At 41.2% G+C, this 20,041-nt stretch overlaps 1 protein-coding gene and 1 non-coding gene across 2 annotated transcripts; both read right to left on the bottom strand.

Moving 5' to 3' along the window:
- Window positions 1-7,037: 7,037 nt before the first annotated feature.
- Window positions 7,038-11,297, bottom strand: LOC113140451 (cytochrome P450 2K1-like). The gene is made up of 9 exons (XM_026324252.1): window positions 10,940-11,297; window positions 10,610-10,772; window positions 10,384-10,533; window positions 9,899-10,059; window positions 8,200-8,379; window positions 7,967-8,108; window positions 7,691-7,875; window positions 7,465-7,606; window positions 7,038-7,384 (listed from the first exon to the last, which is right to left on the bottom strand). The coding sequence occupies exons 1-9, from the start codon at window positions 11,129-11,131 to the stop codon at window positions 7,197-7,199; spliced, it is 1,503 nt and encodes a 500-aa protein (XP_026180037.1). The 5' UTR covers window positions 11,132-11,297; the 3' UTR covers window positions 7,038-7,196.
- An 8,343-nt stretch (window positions 11,298-19,640) lies between these two features.
- Window positions 19,641-19,780, bottom strand: LOC113141712 (U4 spliceosomal RNA). Its single transcript, XR_003296789.1, has one exon. It is a non-coding gene; the product is annotated as a U4 spliceosomal RNA (small nuclear RNA).
- Between the last annotated feature and the right edge of the window lie 261 nt (window positions 19,781-20,041).

The following is a 20,041-nucleotide window of genomic DNA, read 5'->3' as shown; positions in this document are numbered from 1 at the left end:
AGTACTTTACACGAAAAACATGATTCCTCTTCATCACTTCAGAATGAAGAAACGAGTCCACTGTCACAACAAACATCCATGTGTGTATGTAGACAAGCTGGATATCAGTGTGCAAGCAAAAAGACACATTAATATTTGTTTCTGATGGAGTCAGCACATCAATTTGCTCATGTTCTCTCACAAGAGACTTTATAGGGTAGTTTCATTATTTGTCCACACAGCCAGGTCTCCTGGACTAACACAGAGCATTGGATGTAGATGATGGTTTTAACTAGAGTGAAGCTTGAACTGCGATAAAACAGATCCGACTATAAACGAACTGCACACATGCAGCTTTTATGGAGCTGTGTTCTGCCTGTTTGATAAGATAATGACCAAACAGGCAAATTATTATTGCGACAAATGAAATTTCTATCTGATCATTCAGACAAACATGTTATTGATAATCATTTGTTCAGTCGCGTTTAGATCCGCACTGATGCAGCAGGGTGAAATGATTCATATGCGTCGCCTATAGGTGCTGTGCCACGTGCGTAAAATGCGCACGGCGCCTCTCTCAGTGCGGAGACGCACACACTGTATCAGTCCAGCTGCTGCCAGAGTTTGACAAACACAAAGGAAAGAAAACTTCATAGAAACAGTCGCAGGAAACAAACGGACAACGCTCAGTGTGTGAAAGACAGTGTCGCTAATTCTCATTAATGTCGTTGTTTTCTGACCAGTTATTTAAATGGACAGAGGCCGATCATTGTAGAGCAAAGCGGAAGAGCCTAAACTGAACATATATGACCTGTGCTGTGGGAGTTTTGGAGAAGTGTTGGTGTGTGTGTGTCCGCGCCTCCTTCACTTAAAGCCTCCAAATTGGCTTTTGCGCGCTCTGTGATGTTTATGGACCAGTGTCTGTGCTGGAAGAACATCTGGCGTCTTGTCTGCGGAAACAACCTTTAAAACCAATAAAGTCCAAACTTTGAATCCTGGACTAGTTTTCTCTTCGTGTCTGACACGGTGACGTTTGTTTGGTGAAAATAAACCTGAACGCTGGAAACTCTGACGCAGATACAGTGAAAATGGAAAATACCCGATGACCAGTCTGTAACAGATGAGCTGCAGTTTAGCTGCTCTATGAAAACACTGTCAAAACTCGTAGCCTGTGAATCCAGATGTTCACACGAAGACTGACACCAATTTTCTAGCAGAGAATATGACCGAGGACGCAGCCACATCTGTAATTTGAACCGTTTGATTTCTTCTTTTCCAGCCGATCATTCAGACACATCAGGTGTATAATTGTTGCTGAGCCATGAAAACAGAATCCGCTGGTCCAGTATAATATGAGGAGGAAGTGTGAGTGAGGACCAGTCAGATCTGTAACTATATGGAGCTGATCTCAGCTCTGGGCTGACTGGATCCAACTTTAATCCCAGATGTGTCTGGAAACACAGATGTGACAAAATGGAGGTCAAGGATTCCACGGTTGCTATGGTTTGTCTCCAGGTGCGTCATTTTGATAAGAACATCATTTAAAAGAAAATCAGGAAGAGGAAGGGACAAAATACCGGGCCTGCTCCGCCTAGCCTCTTAGAATTAGTCCCTCCCCTTAAGCTTAGAAAAATCCTGTAACTGGACTGATCGTTCACTGCACATCCTGCAGAGGAGGAAAATTTGGCAACTACTCACCCTGATTTTCTGAACCGAGCGGAGAGCGACGGAAACCTCGTGACTCCAAATATCATCTGCTGCTTCCAACAGCTTCAGAGTAAAACTCCAAGAAATTTACATGTCAGATGATGAGACACGGTACAAAGAATACGACAGAAAGAAAAACGCCTGCAAACGGTTTAACGCTTTTAAACATGTGCATTTATTTGATGAAACAATGATCTGACAACAATAAAGAAAATATGAAAATGGTAGATTACACTTTATCTCTCCAGTGAAGCTGAATTACAGTGTTTTTGGACGAACCAAGGGTGGTTTTTGAAAATGAATGAAAACCGTGTCAGCGCTAAGTCTTCCTCTCTTCACCCATTTTACCAGGTCGTTGTCCTTTCAGGCAGTACACCGAAAGGTCTTCTCCCCCAGTTCGCCTTCATCTTAACGTCGTTGTCGTGCCCTGCTACAACGCCTTCCTGATATGGCGAGAGCTCAGCCCCGGATGACTCACGGGCATGCGCATCAAGAGGATGCTCTTCCTGGAGCAGCTGGGCAAGGCGCTGGTGACGCCGGCCCTCGAGAGGAGGGCGCGTCTGCCCCGCACGGAAGCGTCCGCAGCGCCCGTCAGAGCCGCTCACGGGCCGCCTCGCGTGGAGGCGGGCGCGGGCGCCTCCACGCGAGGCGCATTTTAAAGTCGCATTTTAAACTGGGTGGGGTTTGATATGAGTACTTGGCTGTGGCTGTATCTATAATACTGCACTTTACTTTTGTTTGTAGGTTTATAGTTACATGAGTTTATTCATTGTTTTTAACATCTTGTGCAGAACTTTGTCACTTTGATTCGAAAACTGCCCTACACATACAGATAATAATAATTATTATTATTACGTATTATTAATGGCAATATAATTATTAATAATGAGAACCATAATAATAATGTATATCATCAATTTATTAATACATATTATTATTATTATTATTATTATTAATAAGAATTATTATTATTATTGTGGTAAGGTTGCATTTAAGTACCTACAAAATCACAACACTAACATTGGCCTATGACACAATGTGGCGGGTTGTGCGTCCTGCAACATCCGTTTATGTGTTGTGTTCGCGGAAAAAACGAACATATTAATAATGAAACCCCATCAAGGAACCACAGCCACAGCCAGTTCAGGTTCACTGTGTGTGTGTGTATGTAACGTGAAGTTATACAGAGACACATTGAGCTGCGCTGGATGTGATTGGGCGGAGCTGGATGGGCGGGACTGGATGGACGGAGCTGGATGTCAAAATTTGAGAACCACATTAAGAATCATGCTCGGATTCAACATAAAGTTGTGTGAAACTAAATGTGAGGAATAGCAAGTGATTATAAAACTGTCGACGTGCTAGTTCAGTGTGTTGTTAATATAGACTATTGGTCTTTCAGTATGAATTAACTTTTAGCTGACAGAACTATAATGTTTTGCCCTTTTCATATTTGAAGTGTGAGCTCACTGCTTGCAGGCATCAATATGTCAACAAGATATTAATTTATCTTCTGTTTGGATGTTGCAGAATTCACCATTTTTAAATGTGGTCTACAGTCCTGTCGACATCTTCTCACTTTCACTGCCCTTACTGTCCAAAAACCCTTGTAAGAAGAGATCAGTTACTGATCCATGTGAGAAAACATGAATCCTGTGAAACTGCTGCCCAGTTCTGCAGTGCAGAAGTTCTTTTACATTAGATCAAAACCAGGACATGTGATTAAAAAACGAAACACTGAATAAAATGTTGAAATATAGTTGGTTTGTTTTGAAAATTTCAAACGTGTTCAGTTTGTTTCAAAATGACAAACTAGATAAAATATGTATAATGTGCCATTTTTATTAAAACCTTATTTACTCCACATGAATGGATGCAGGACGCACAAACACGGTAGTTCGAGTTTTATTGAGTTTTAAAGAGGACACACATCCTAACACAGTTTCTCCGACACACTCTCTGAAATGTCTCCGCTCGGCTCTGAACAAGACTGACCTACGAGGAGCAGCGCGGACTTCTTGGTGATCCTCATAACGCGGCTGCTGAGGACTGAGGTTCAACTTCCGCAATGGAGCAGTGTAGGTTCAGACTGGAGGCTGGAGGCGGAGACTGGAAGCATGAATGACACCCTGAACTCTGGGGAAAACTAATTCAAATATCTCCACAATGTGGCAATTATCATTACAGATCACAGTTAAAATAGCTAAGAAAATATTTCATGTCAGTTTGTTATTAAAGACACAAATGAAGAAATCTAACACAGTGTCTCAGTTTTCAGTTGAATTAATCACAAAGAGGATGTGGAGAAAAACAGGAAATGTTGTTAAGACAGAGTTTTCGGGTCAGATTTAAAGAGAGAGAGTGTAGCTGTTTAATAAGGAAGGCTCTGTCTCTCACTCGAAGGTTCAATCGCAGGTTTGTTTTTCAAAGTACACGATTATTATCGAGCAGCAGGTACGAAGACTGGTCTGTGTGCGGAAACAGTGGAGCGAGAAGGACGATACCTTCGCACAGATCCCTGCCTTCACTCTGCTACTCTGCTCTGTTACTGTTGAAGATTCACCTCAGCACATCAATCGGCGATCGGAGGCCGGATCGCAGCAAGAATGTCAGGAATTTTCAGAAGACCGAAGATTTTTACAATAAAACGTCGGCACACAGGCTGTCGCTCATTTTGAATCCAGAGTCAGTCTGCTTTTTTCTCACAGTGAGTAGTGAATTCATTGGGACACGAAGAGTGTGAATAGTCCTGGTCGGACGATGTGAAGACTGTGGTCGGACGGATGTTGAAGAGTGTTGGTCGGACGGATGTGAAGACTGCTGGTCGGACGGATGTGAAGAGTGCTGGTCGGACGGATGTGAAGACTGCTGGTCGGACGGATGTGAAGAGTGCTGGTCGGCCGGATGTGAAGACTGCTGGTCGGACGGATGTGAAGAGTGCTGGTCGGACGGATGTGAAGACTGCTGGTCGACGGATGTGAAGAGTGTTGGTCGGACGGATGTGAAGAGTGCTGGTCGGACGGATGTGAAGACTGCTGGTCGGACGGATGTGAAGACTGCTGGTCGGACGGATGTAGTGTCGACGGATGTGAAGAGTGCTGGTCGGACGGATGTGAAGACTGTTGGTCGGACGGATGTGAAGAGTGCTGGTCGGACGGATGTGTAGAGTGTTGGTCGGACGGATGTGAAGAGTGCTGGTCGGACGGATGTGAAGACTGTTGGTCGGACGGATGTGAAGAGTGCTGGTCGGACGGATGTGAAGAGTGCTGGTCGGACGGATGTGAAGAGTGCTGGTCGGACGGATGTGAAGAGTGCTGGTCGGACGGATGTGAAGACTGTTGGTCGGACGGATGTGAAGAGTGCTGGTCGGACGGATGTGAAGACTGTTGGTCGGACGGATGTGAAGAGTGCTGGTCGGACGGATGTGAAGACTGTTGGTCGGACGGATGTGAAGAGTGCTGGTCAACAATGACAACTCATCCGACCAAACATCGATTGTCTGAGTGCACGAAGAAACTGGGCTAAGAGTTCTTCATAAATCTAATCAATCTAATTTTGTATCAGCACTTCAATCGCATCGCGCCAAGAAGGTCCCGAACTTAAGACCGAAGAGTTTTGACTAAATCTCCGAAACACAGGCTGTCGCTCATTTTGAATCCAGAGTCAATCTCACTTTCTCACACTGAGTAGTGAAGTCATCGGGAAAATGATCGCTGCCCTGCGGACTCTCTGGAGCTTCTTCTCCCGGTTTCACCTCCAGCCGGACTACGAAGAACCTAACCGCTATGTTGTCGTCATTTACTACAACGGAGTGAGGCTCCTTGTGATCTCCGTCGATCCGCTGCTGAGGAGGATCTTCGACAGCAACAGAGCAGAGTAGCAGCGTCAACGCAGTGATCTGTGTGTGCTGTCTCCCTTCGAGCTGAACGGGGCGGCGACTTGCTCCAACGCGATTGGCTCCACTGTTTCCGCACACAGACCAAAGTGTGAAAGCAGCACCAGAAGCAGCGTGTCTTCAAGCAGCAGAGCAGGAGCCTGTAGTCGCTGCGCGGACGGTGTGTTCGCTCTGTGAGAGCTTTGCTGCCACGAACATCTTCAGAGAGAGAGACTGTGCGGAGACTGAGTCTGTCATATGATGAAACACTCACTGTGCTGACGGACGAGGAGCCGAGCGAACTGGACTTTAAGCTCCGTGTTCACCACCTCAACGACAACATGAACACACACACTTTGTTTACTGCGGATGACGGTGACAGCAGGAGACACACACAACTAAACTGCGATCAGATCGGCTGCTTCTGTCTCTTTGTAAACTTCAGTCACTGAATATATTTTAGAACAATGAGCTGTTTTCTCCTAAGAAATACAGTCTTGAATAAAGTGAGAGCTCATGTTGGAACCTGTTTCTGTCAACGAAACATTGAATAAAATGTGGAAATATTGTTGGTTTGTTTTTCCTTTACAACATTAAACAAAATGACAAACTAGATAAAAAATGTATATTGGGCCATTTTTATTAAAACCTTATTTACTTGGATTAAACATCATTTGTGGGTGAACATGAAAACACAGTAACGGGCGCAGACCCACAAACACGTCAGTACAGATTCGATGGGTCAGCCTGGGCGCAAACGTGTCCGCGCTGCTTTTACGCACAGACCATGGAGGTTTTCTGCAGGTGATTACGAACTGAAAGTCAACCAGAGCATCAAATACTGAACCCGCCACACAGTGTGTCAGTTTTCAGTTGAAGTAATCACAATGTGGAGGAAAACAGAGTTTTCAGTTCACATTTAAGGAGAGAAAGTGTAGCTGTTTAATAAGGAAGGCTCTGTCTCTCACTCACACACCGAGAAAACTCAGCTGCTTCTGCAGTTTCCTGTCACTGTAAAATTTTGTCATTGAGTGTATTTTCTAACAATGTGCTGTTTTATCCGAAAACATACAGTCTTGGAAAAACATGACAACAAACTGACAGACTAGAAAGAAAACCTATAATGTGACATTTGTATTCAGACTTTATTTACATGGTTCAAATCTGTAACGAGATGAACATGAAAAGACAGGAATGGATGCAGGACGCACAAACACGGCAGTTCGACACACAACTAAACTGCGATCGCATCAGCTGCTTCTGTCATTTTTGGTCATATTTAATACAATAAATGAAGGTGTAACCATTAATAGTGTACTGTGTGTTATTACAAAGAAGCAGGTGTTTACATAAATTTAAGACTGTTCATATTTTCAGTGAAATAAAGAGAAATTTGTTTGGTGCATTTCAAACATGAAGTTATATAATGAATAAAAGCACTTATCAAAGTAAACAAGTAAACGTGTCAACATGAGTGAAGGCAAAAATATTTAAGGAAGCATGTGAACTGTTTTCTAATCAGGCCAGCATACTGCTCTCTGTTCTGCAGATCAGATTACAATGAACTATTGCAGAAGACACAAGTTTTGACTCAACCAGAGAAGCTTATTTTCAGCCACAATAATGGTCCCAGTTCTCACTGGCGACTAACAGCACACAGTTTGTGAGGTAAAGGAGTGAGGGTGAAACCCACAAGTGGTGTCACATCCAGTTCATCCTCTGAAACTCCAGGTGGAGGAGCGAAACGAAAGCGCTGGAGGAGGGACGTGATGAAGAGGAAGAGCTCCATTCTGGCCAGACTCTCTCCAATACACATCCTGCGACCTGCAAGACACAAGCTGGGTCGTGTGCGGGCAACAGTAAAATCTGTAAAGTAAAAGAGCAAAAGCCTAAAAAAGTTCTACCTGCAGAGAAGGCCATGAAGACATCACTCCTGATAAATCTGCCCTCTTTATCCAGGAAATGAGAAGGGTTAAAAGTGTATGGGGTCTTCCATTCGCTCTCATCATACAGTACAGAAGTGAGAAGAGGAAACACTGTCGTCCCCTGTATGCAAAAGAAGAAAACTATAACTTATACGTTTTAGAATGAACTGTTCACAAGGACGAACATATCCAACAGTCCTCTGACTTTTTTGATGAAGTATCCTTGGAACATGACATCTTGGTTGGTTTTGTGCGGAATGGCCATGGGGCCAATGTTGGCCATTCTCTGTGTCTCATGGATGACAGCGTCAGTGTACGGGAGGTTCCTCCTGTCCTCTACTTGGACCTGACGGCTTCCAACTACCCTGTCCAGCTCCTCCTGAACTTTATCTGATGGCACAGAAATAAGACGTTAATCTGATAAACATGTAACTCAGATTTCATGTTATCTGAGATGACCATTCTGCCATGTTTTTGGCACCTTGAATATGAGGGTACTTGGCCATGAAAAGTAGACACCACTGAATTGTAGTTCCTGTGGTCTCAGATCCAGCCAACATTAAATCCATCACACTGTAGAGCAGGTTGTCATCATTGTAGTGTAAATTCTTGATGCCAGACTCCTATTGAATCACACAGAAAACAGATAATGATTGTTTGACTTATGGGTAATTTCAGTCTATGAGTGGATTCACTGGAGTTCTAAAACCTTACCTCCAGATTTTGCTTATGGGTCAGGAACGCATCAACAAAGCATCTGCACAACTCAGGGTTCTGAGTTTGCTTCAGATCCTCTATTATGCCTTTAACTTGCACTTCGTAGTCCTCCAAAAACTCCATCAAACGCCTCCAGTTTTTAATACAAGGGCCCAGCCAAGGAAACAGGTTGTAGATCTGTAATAACGCAAAATACAAAACAAATTGTAAAATTCATTGTGAAATTCATTTGTGAGAGTCATGAACTCGCAGCTCACACTGGGCAAGAGGTGGCGGGCTACACCCTAGACCAGGGGTCGGAAACCCGCGGCTCTTTTGTCTCTCTGCTGCGGCTCCCTACGGCCTTGGAAAATAAAAAACGAGTATTTAATTAAAATGTATTTTAGTTTAGTTAGTTTTTAAAATGTAATTCCAAATTAGAAAATTATGGTGATCTTGTAAAATCTAAATAAAACATGATAAAAAAATTCGCTCTTAATATTCGTCACAACCGCCAATGTGCGACAGCTGCCTGCGCGCGATCTCTGTCATTTTTAGACCCCAGGTAAACCAACTATGGAGAACTCTAAGAAAAGAAAAGTGTCTGAAGAAAACAACGTTTAATGCTACGTGGGCACATTCATTTGCTTTCACCGCTGACGAGACTGGTTTACCAGTCTGCTTAATATGTGATGAGAAACTGGCAAACAACAAAAAGTCTAATGTTGCAAGACATTTCCAGAATAAACACACAGCCTTTGCTCAAAAATATCCCGATGGAGATGAGAGAAAAAAGCCGTTTCAGAACTGATGAGGAAGGTTGATATGAGCAAAAAAAAAATGTAAGAAGTGGATGAAATCTGCAAATTCAACCACATCCGCTAGTTTTGTGGCCGCTCATGAAATGTCCAGGCTCGGGAAACCGTTCACAGACGGAGAATATTTAAAAGACATAGAATAAAGGCAAGAAACGTTTTATCCTGTGTTATTTTATTTTAGATTTCAAAAGGGTTTTGCGGCTCGCGGTGTTTTCTTTTCTGTGGAAAATGGGTCCAAATGGCTCTTTGAGTGTTTAAGGTTGCCGACCCTTGCCCTAGACGGATCACTAGTCTATTCCAGTGTTGACGAGGAGACAGACAAACACTCACACCCACAGTGTTATGTGGAGGTGACTGAAGGATGAAGCGAGGACCCAAGTGTCCTGCCAATCCTAACTAATCAACATAAAGCTACCTACCTTATAAACCAAAATAAAAGTCCAATACCGGACGTCACAAAAATCAAACCCTAACACAGTGATTCAGAGTCACCCTAAACCCATTCTGCATGGCTTTGGATTCTGTTAGGAAGCCAGAGCACCCAGATGAAACACACAGACCTGGAAAAAACAAAGTCCACACAGATAATTCCTGGGCTCGAATAGGATTGAAACCTTATTGCTGTGAGGTGTCAGTGCTAACCACAGCACTGAATGAATTCCTGGTACTTGTACTTAAATATTATATTAAATGTTAGAGCAAATTGTAAACATCTACACATCAACTCTATGAAGCTATTATTTCAGTAATGTTTTGTCACTTAGGCTCTTTAAAATAAAGATTCACTATTTAATGGACTATCACAGCAGTATATTTAATTTCACAAGCCATCAGTTACCAAGTTCTTAATACAGAGCAATGTAAATTGTTTTTATATAATCATCTGATGTTTATAGTACCAGGATGGAAGTTGATCCAGTCAGATGGATGGATTCACGGTTTCTTTTCAACATAGTTTGAAATGCAGGGTCTTTGTATTCAAACCGCTTTCCAAACATGATCGCTGATATTATGTTTGAAACTGCGTAATCAATTGTCTTGGTGTTGTCGAAGGCTTTACCTGAGAGAAACAGAGTAGTGGACATGAGTTAGACACAAACTGTACATGAGTTAATTAAATAGTTAAGAAATGTGTTCAAAGCTGGCTGCGTTTGTGTCAAGGGCTGATGACAGTGGCTTGTTTGGAGTGTTACTAAGTTTTTTCAATTACTGTAGTTATTGTAATCAATTAGTGACAAATCCTGGAATTGAAGTTTTACAAAAGTTTGAATGTATTAGAATAATGTATAATTATTTTGCCATATACTGTTTAATTTGGGTAAATACCTCAAATGTTAAACTGGGTGCTGATATGTATAGAAATCTCTGTAGTACTTTCTGTTACCTTCTTGTTTTTCAAATTCTTCAATCAGGTAGTGACATTCCTCAATGATTTTCCCTTCACTTAACTTCTTGCCCATCCCAAAATTTCTCAGTGTCGTTAGAGCAAAACGTCTCATTTCTTTCCACAGGTCACCATTGGAAAATAATATGCCTGGAAACAAAAGTGGGCGAACTGCTTTAATGAGCACGAAAACAGGTAAAAGAAAACTCCCAAAACATTTTTTTACCATGTTCTTTGCTGAAATCATGAAAAATGGGTGTGACCTCTCTGTCTCCAAACTCTTTGGCATGGTTGATCAGAGCCTGCTTGACGGTTCTGTATCCTGCCAGGACCAACACCTTCTTAAGTCCAAAGTGGACTGTGAACACTGGCCCATATTTCTTGGACAGCTAAAAACACAGAGGCAGGTAAAAGTGAGAGTCACAGTACTAGATAAAAGGTTTACTGAATCATAATGAACACGTTTGTATATGTAACTTATATACTCAAAAAAACCAATACATTCCTATTAGAGCAATGGAAGGATGACATTTTTTGTAGACAACACATTTCTCACATCAAAAAGCGAACTGTCGAGTCTCTTGAAATCCACATGAAGCAGGTTACCAAGCAGGGCAAGAGGTTTGGGTCCTGGAGGATCTGTCCTCTTTTTTTGGGAGCTGAAGTTGGAGTGAAGAAAGAGGAAGACGAGAAGGCACACGGTGACCCAAAATAGGGAGGACTGGAAAAGAACTTCCAACATGATCATACAGACGTCTGACAGCTGCCCTAACTGGGAGTCCAAAGATCTCTTCGCTGAAATGAAAGGCAGTTGCCAGGCAGAACTTTCTATTATGTCTTGGTTTAAAATTGTTGCAGATATTTAGGAGTTTGCATTTGGGCGGAACTATCAACCAAGAGTTGGCACCTCCTTTCAGAAATACCTTGGCCAGTCACATCATCATCAATCATATTAATGACATGATTGTCATGTCCTGAGTAGGTGTGAATGAGCTCCTGTGCCAGCCAATCACAGATCTTGTGAAACTGTGGAAAGTACCACTAGTTGTTAGCCTTGATTAAGAAACCATCTCATTTTCATTACTTTCTCAACAAAACATTTTCTGAAATTTTATATTTGTCTTGTGTGGAATGTCACAAAAACTGGACCCTTTGCACATCAGCCTTACCAACTGTATCCACCCACTGAAAGACATCTACACATCTATTGTTAATGTAAGCAGAATGATGGTTCTTTTATTTAATACAAGTCCTGGATAAACTGGGCAGTTTATTCAGTGACTCAACAAATTGCCGCCTATGCAAAAACCTAAATAGCCTTCGAGTTAGGAAACTAATGTCAACCACTGCAGCAGTTCTAAACATTTTGGTTATGAATTCATCTTTACTTTCCAATGTAGTCTCCTGAGTATCCTCTTTTACAACTCTGTTATGTTTCAGTCAGATTTGGTCAGGAGCAAATTTTATGTGATTTACTCACAGCTTCATGAACCAGTTGAGGCAGGTGCCTGCCCAAACTAAGGAGGTTTGGTTAAAGGCAGTTTTTCCTCTCCACTGTCACCAAGTGCTTGCTCATAAAGTGCTGCTGTTGGCTTTTGTTTTTGTTTCTTTGTAAAGTGCCTTGAGATGATTGTATTGTGATTTGGTACTATACAAATAAAACTGAATTGAATTTGAGTTGAATTAAGCAGCATTAGGTTAGAGATACAACCTATGAAAAGCCACAAAGTCATACTAAATAATGGTGTACCTCCTCCAGCTCTCTTTCTCATTAGCAACTGACAGCCCACAAGTCATTGTGGTCTGGTGTCAGATGCAGTTTATCCTGTATGACTCCAGGTGGAAAAGTGAAGCAAAAATGCTGGAGGAGAGACATAAAAAAGGAATAATTCCATCTTTGCCAAACTCTTTCCAAGACACACCCAACGTCCTGAAAAGACAAAATGTTGCAAAATTGGATATTGTGTTTTGTGAGGAATGGCTATGGAGACATTATTAGCCAGTCTCTGTGTCTCATGGATGACAGCATCAGTGTAAGGATGTTTTTTCTGGTCATCTACACAGACCTGACGGTTCCGATCACCCTGGTCTGCTCCTCCTGAACCTGCTCTGGTCACAGAATAAGCAATGAACATTCTTAGTTGATAGTTCAAATAAAAAGGTCTTTATTTTTTTGAGAACCTTTACATGTCTATAATATTCACTTAAATATTGCACAGACATTTGTTCAACCTGCTCTATAACACTTCCCTTGATGTGTGACCTATAGCTGTTTAGTACGTTGAATTTTATCATGATCCAAACTCTTTAAAGCATTTCTAAGCTCTCTCTCTGCTCCAATAAAATTTGTGCCATTGTCAGATCTTAAATGCAATACTTGGCCACGACGGCACATAAAACGACGACTGCAATTTATGCAGGAATTTGTATCCAGAGAGTAGGATGTGTACAAGGTGTACTGCTCGACTGGTCATGCAGGTAAACAAAACTCCATATCTTTTAACAACACTGCAACCTTTCTTCACATCAACAGGTCCAAAGTAGTCCACACCTGTGTTGGAAAAAGGAGGCAAATCCGGCATGATCCTTTCTTTTGGCAAGTCAGCCATTTTTTGTTCTCCAATTTTGCCTTGAAAACGTCAACACACAACACATTCAGAGATTACCTTTCTACAAGCAGAGTTTGCGTCAATAATCCAGTACCTCTTTCGTAATGTTGACAACATGTGATTTCTCCCTGCATGACCCAGTTGTTTATGAACATGTTTCATAATATGTTTGGATACATGATGTTCTTTCTGTCTAAGGTACATGATGTTCTTTTGGTAAGATAACTGGTGTTTTGTTTCCTCGGGCATTGCTGCTCTACCAGTCTTCCACTCACTCTAAGTAAACCATCCATCAATACTGGATCAAGCTTGTAGATGTTACTAGACCTTTAAACTCCAGATGTTCCACTTTGCAAGGAAGAAATTTCTTGTTTGAGTGCTTCATATTGAGAAAATCCAATAATTGCTGATTCCGCTTGAGAAAGATCATGTGGTGTAAGACTTTGACCATAGAATCTAGTTCGAAACCTTCTCATTTCCTCCTTAACTCTGTCCTGCTTTACAGTGGAATTGCTCGTTCCAGAAGTAAATGAGGACTGAATGTGTTTTCTTTGTTGCTTGAGCTTCAAAAGAACTTCTTTGAACTTTAAAATCCATGCCACTGCAGTTTTCAGTTTTGTCCAATCAGAAAAATAGTTCAGGAGTTGATGAGTAGCACTGTCAGAACAGTTTGAAATGGCAGCGTTTACCACTGTATCTTTTTTTACCTCGGGATCATCCATCAAGGCTCGGTCAAAAGAGGATTGTAGCCATCCTCAAGATTCTAACAGAAAATCTGGACCCTGTATCCATCTGCTGGACTTCAAGAAGTTTTCAATAGACATGCCTCTAGAGCCTAGGTCACTAACAGGCGGACCGCGGTCCGGGTGCGGACCCAAAAGCTGCCCCATACGGACCCGTACCTAGAGAAGGTTATGATTTAAAACCTAACGGGACGCTTTTATGTCCACCGGCTTTTGTAGACTTCATGGTAGTGGAAATGCACAGACCAATTGCATGCGAGTTGAGCCATCCCACGTGATACCACTCAGCCAATCAAGTCTGTGCATTCCCAGCAGTAAACATTACGACGCTACAGTGTAAACAGAGCTAGAGGCAAGTTACACATGAAAAGACGGTTACAAAGAAAAAGAAAAAAGGCGATACATGTTGAAAACAAAGGGAGAGAAACAGCCGAGTGAGACGGAGAAAGGGAGAGAAAAATAAGGAACAAATGGCGCCCTCCAAAAAAAGAAAAGTTTCTGTTCATACTTCCCACTGGGAACACTAAACCAGTGTGTCTCATATGTTCAGAAACTGTGGCACTCATTAAAAGTGTCAATGTGAAACGCCATTATGAGACACAACATAAAGATTATGAATTCATCTGATTTGACAGTCAGGTATTGATTACATGCAGATGTTGATAAAACTACTAGGCTACTTAAATATATATCACACTAACTAGTCAGACATTATGATCTTCTGGACCTTTGCTTCAAGACATTTTCTCTAACTGGACCTCTTTACATTTTAGTTGAATACCCCTGCTCTAGAGGCATCATCAGCCAGATTCAATTTTGTACCAATATGTCTCCACTGTACAACGTCTGTTACATCCCTGATGAACGACACTCTACAAATGTATGAAACCTTTTGGCATCATTGGCAATATACTTCCATACAGTTTGGCTGTCTGTCCAAAACACTGACTTATCTAGATCCCATTGAAGTTAACTTCTTAAGCATCTTGTCAATTCTGACTGCTAAAACAGCAGCAGCAAGTTCAAGTCTTGGTATAGTTATCTGTTTCAAAGGAGTAACTCTGGATTTTCCAAGCATGAAGGAAAGTCTTACCATTTTATTTTCATCTTCCAGATGCAAGTAAGAAACAGTTTCATAACCACATTGACTTGCATTTGAAAAGTGATGCAATTGAGCTGTCCTGATCGTTCCAAAATCCTTTGGCCTGATACATCTGTCAACTTTCACCATAGCTACCTTGTTGAGATCTTGCAGCCACTCAGACCATTGGCGTGAAAGGGTTTGTGGCATTTCATTATCCCATCCAATGTTTTTTTTGCACAATTCCTGTAACAGCAACTTGGAAGGAAGTATTAGTGGGGAAAAAAATCCCAAGGGATCATAAATAGAACCAACAACTGTCAAAACGCCTCGTCTTGTATATGGTCTTTCACTTACAGCAATCTTGAACATGAATGCATCAGATTCCACACACCAGTGCAAGCCAAGCGCTCTTTCCACAGGCAGGTTGTCTTTATCCAGATTGAGATCTTTCGTCGATTTTGACAGACGTTCTTCTGGAACATTTGCTAGCACTTAATGGCTATTACTTATCCATTTGGATAACTGAAATCCTCCTTTGGAACAAACTGTAGTTAAGTCTTTAACCATTTGAAGCGCCTCCTCTTCGGTGGGAACAGATATTAAACAATCATCTACATAAAAGCTATGCAGGATAGAATTCAAGACTTTATTTGGAAAGCAATCCTGGTGATCTTCGGCAAGTTTTCTCAAAGCAAAATTGCTGCAAGCTGGTGATTAAATAGCTCCAAACAAATGGACTTTCATTCTGTATTCTTTGAAGCTTTGTGTGGTATCACCGTTGGGCCACCATAAAAAACAAAGAAAATCCACATTCTTCTTTGATACTTTTACTTGGTGGAACATGGCCTGAATGTCTGCCATCAAAGTCACATGTTCTTGCCTAAATCTAGTCAAAACACCCAACAGTGTACTCTTCTTGAAACTCCTGGTTGCAACTGAACTTCCTTTTCAAGCTCTTTAAACGTTGTTCTGCAACGCACCTATTAATAGGCATGATGACATCAGTCTTTCTGAAGGGTAGGTCTATACAATAGTGACCATTTTCAATGCTAATTGACTGTTCCATTATCTTCATAAACCTCTGATCTTCTCTAGACATTTTGAAATCATCCTCTGAAGATTTCTCATAAAAATCATGATTGTACTGAGCAACCAATAGTTCTTCCAGCTTGGTAACAGAATTTTATTAGCAGTGACTGATTGAAAGCCAATCTTCCGCCTGTCATCTGTTTCCTTCACAAGACCGTTTATGACCCACCGCAATATGGTCTTGACGGCATAGGGTCCATCACCTTCACTATTGATGATCTCCCATGGTTCCAAGAGGTTAGGAGCATTTGTGCCAATTAACAATTCAATTTCAGCATCCAGTTTGGGAATTTTTACATTATCCAAATAGCTCCATTTTCATAAATCATCTGGATTAAGCACATTATCTTTACTTACAGGTAGTGTCTTCTGAGCAAAGACTTCTGGCAAATCCATGAATTTAGCCTCAGATAACACTGAGATCTCCAGCCCAGTGAGCACAGTTGTGTTTACTACATTTTTGTGCCCCATTGTTCGGAGCAATATGCACTTCTTTGTCCCGGTCATCTTCAGCTTCCGCATAAGGCCTTCGGTGCAAAAAGTGGCAGTGCTCCCTGGATCCAAGAAAGCATATGTTGTTACTGTAAAATCTCCAAGCTTAGATTTTACCTGTACTGGCACAATGGACAAAGAACAATCCTGTTCTCTGGCCCCAATGTGAGCATAGGTCTGCAAAGTAACAAGAGCATTACTCACTTGTTTCTCTTTAATGGGTTTACCGTTAGCTGAGATATGCAGTATAGTAGGGTGCTTCTGACTACACATACTACAAGTCTGACGATTCGTACAGTCTTTGCTAAGGTGTCCAAATTTCAAACATGCAAAGCAAATTCCACGATACTTCAAGAAGTCAATCTTTTGTCTGTGAGTCATTTTCTGAATCTCAGGGCACTTTTCCAAAACATGAATTTCTTTGCATGCATAGCAACAGGATGAAAAACTGTGCTGTGATGGGTGGACTTTAGATTGAAACCCTTCAACAGTGTTGACGACAGCCACTGCAGCTGAATTTCGCCCCCTACCACGATAAGGTACAGATTTGACTTTGGCTTTATGGGATATAGGTGCTTGTGTGTCTTTAATATCTCCAAAGAGAGGATCAGAGAGTGTGACATTTCATGAAACATTAATTTCATCCATATACTGCAAGTTTACCATTACATTGCAGTACCCTCTCAGAAACAAAGCATATGCTTGCAAACCACTGATGTCATCAGGTTTTATTGCAGGCCAATTCAAAGCCTTTTCCATGTAGGCTGCAGTGATTTTCATCTCGTGACCAAAGTGTTCCTTCAACAAATTCTTGGCTTTACGGAATACTTGTTCTGCTGACATGTGATGGCAACTTCTGACCAACTCTCTTGGTTGTCCTCTAGTGTACTGTTCCAAATAAAACAAGCAATCCTGGTTATTTGTGGTCTTTCTTTCAATTCCATGCCCAAAAGCTTGAATGAAGGCAGCAAACTGTAAGGGATCTCCATCAAAGATTGAAATTACTCTAGGAGGTAATGAAGTCACATCCTCCCTATGCATAAGTTGAGCTGTTATGTTTGCTTGTTGCTGCATGATGTTATACAAAGTACTTTACCCTGTATCAGATGGACATGAGGTTACAAAGAATAAGCTTGTACTTGGGAATGTAAGACGGGATTATTTTGAACAGCAGCTGTGCCATCCTGTACGCCTGCAGCTTGTTGTGTAGTTGTACAGTGCACTACAACTTGAGTAGAATTACCAGGAAGATGTACTTGTAAATCAGATTTCAATGAATGTGGGTTTTTACGCTTTGAGTCATTACATGATGCCTTTTTACTGCTTCCAACATCACTGGGGTTTAAAACTGACAACTTTGCATCGGTGGCTGCTATTTTTACATTCATCATAAGTTGTTCCTTTTGTCTCTTAAGTCTTTCACTTTGAATGTGAGGTTTTTCTTCTTCCTCCTCTAAGATATGTCTCTTCTCCATAGTAGCAGCATGTTGTAATAACGCAGCCCTTTCTGCCATCGCTTTTATCTGTGCAGAAGAAGTTGAACTTGAAGTACTTGCTGAACCTTTTGACACTTTGCTACATTGGGATTTTGTAGACACATTTGAAATACTGTCATCAGGTCCTATTTCACTGCTTACTGTTGATGAAGCGTCACAGCTTTTGCTTTATTAAACATAATGAAAATACATACTTGCAATGATGAATAGTGGATGCCTTAACTTCCCCAAGTGTGGTAAAAACTGTGTGCATTCCCCACCCCCAGGCCTACTCCCTCTACGTGGATAAAACACCGACTTAAAAACCCTATGTCCACATACTGCCCCCAAGTGGTGAGGGCCCAAAATACATTAACAAATACATTTAACATTGGCTCCTACAATTGCCACTTGCTGAGATGGAAAATGTAAAAGATATTGCTTTACCTCTTATCTCTGAGTCAAAAAACAGTCCACCAGTCCCTGCATATGTGAGAGTTAAGTGTCTCTTTCAGGTTTTTCATTAAATCCTTGACATCTTATTCCTTCAACATTTCTTAATACCAGTTGCTGTTTTTTTATGCAGCCAATCAGCTGGGGAAACATGTTACCCTGTACCACATCAGTAAAAAGAACATTGTTTCATAAAGATGAATGTGCACCAAACAACAAGCCATGTAGGTTTTATAAATTAAACATGTTCATGCTTAACAGGAAACTTTAATGAGATTTTTGGTTCCTAACAGTCTGTGTTTTAATAATATTCCTATTGTTGGTCTTATTACTAAAATATACATTTGTTTCAATAATCAACTTACAGTCTACATGCTTACCTGGATTTATGCAGAACCTATAACACGTATGGTCTCATTGACTCTTCTCACCATGTTTTGAAATTGGAAGTCAGTATACTTGATAGCTGGGCGTCCTGATCATAACAGCCCTTGTGAAAGAAATGCAAGCAGTAATATGAGTTGCAGTTTAATTTCCAGAGTTTCTATGGAAGAAATGTTTAGTTGTTTTTTTGTGTTGTAGCAACTCCATACATTCATGCTTTTGACATCTAGATCAGATGGATGCATTCCTTTCAGATTTTATCCTCACCCACTCCTTTGCCCAACCCAAAATCTCTGAGGGTGGTGAGGGCAAACCGTCTCATGTCTTTCCACGTTTTGCCTTTGGCAAACAATATTCCTGTTATACATCATACACAAGTTAAAATACATCTATACAAGTTCAGTGTGAATATATTATTAGTATATATACAGTGGCTTCAGAAAGAATCATTTATCTTTTACACATTATTACAGTGTAAATTGAATATTAAAATTGACATTTTGCCCATTAATATATATCCAGGAACTGATATAACAAAGATTATTTTGCAAATGTATTAAAAACTTCAATCTTGTCTGCTGGAGCCCATTTGTGGCAGAGTGGTTTGACTGGAAACAGTTCAGAAAGGGACACAAAACAATTACATGACACACTTTTGGACAGCAGGTAAAACTGACATGTCAAAGAAAACACAGAAATGGTCAGAGAGGCCAATGTTCTTGACAATAATGTTTGAAATAACATCTTTTGTTAAAACTAAATCCAGTGTGTGACCGTGAGTGTGTGTGGGCCTCTCACATGTTGCAGGAGTGTTTGAAGTTCTGCACAGAAATCTGTTGTGAGTTTGTCTTCAGGATGATCAACATGGATGTTAAAGTCACCTGTTATCAGAATATGTGACAGAGCTTGATATTCAGCACATCATCAGTCTCCTTAGAGACCATCAAAAATTGCCATTATCGACTATATTTCAAGTCGGCAAGCGGGGTATTGGGTAAAGTTTTCAACTAGCAATAATCATGCCTCAGACAACCCTCATAGGCCACGATACTGCCACTGCGAAAGAATGAAGAACTAAGACAAACAACAATGGGGTGTCTCAGGGCCGGACCCCTCTCTGTTAGGGTCTGATCTCTTCAACTTAGACTTTGAACTGGTTTATGGGGTGTTTCCCTTTTGAAGGTCCCTGCACTCTAATCTGTGATTGGACGTTTCAGATGTCATATGACTTTAATCACAAAACATCACAGCTTTGTGCTATAACTCATGGTTTCATTGTCCTTCATTAGTTTTAGGAAAACTTACAGGCATTAGAGCTGAAATGTCCCA

Source organism: Mastacembelus armatus, chromosome 8 (genome assembly GCF_900324485.2).
Source record: "Mastacembelus armatus chromosome 8, fMasArm1.2, whole genome shotgun sequence".
Classification (NCBI taxonomy): domain Eukaryota; kingdom Metazoa; phylum Chordata; class Actinopteri; order Synbranchiformes; family Mastacembelidae; genus Mastacembelus; species Mastacembelus armatus.
The sequence above is the reverse complement of the archived record's forward strand: the minus strand, read 5'-3'. Positions and strand labels throughout refer to the sequence as shown.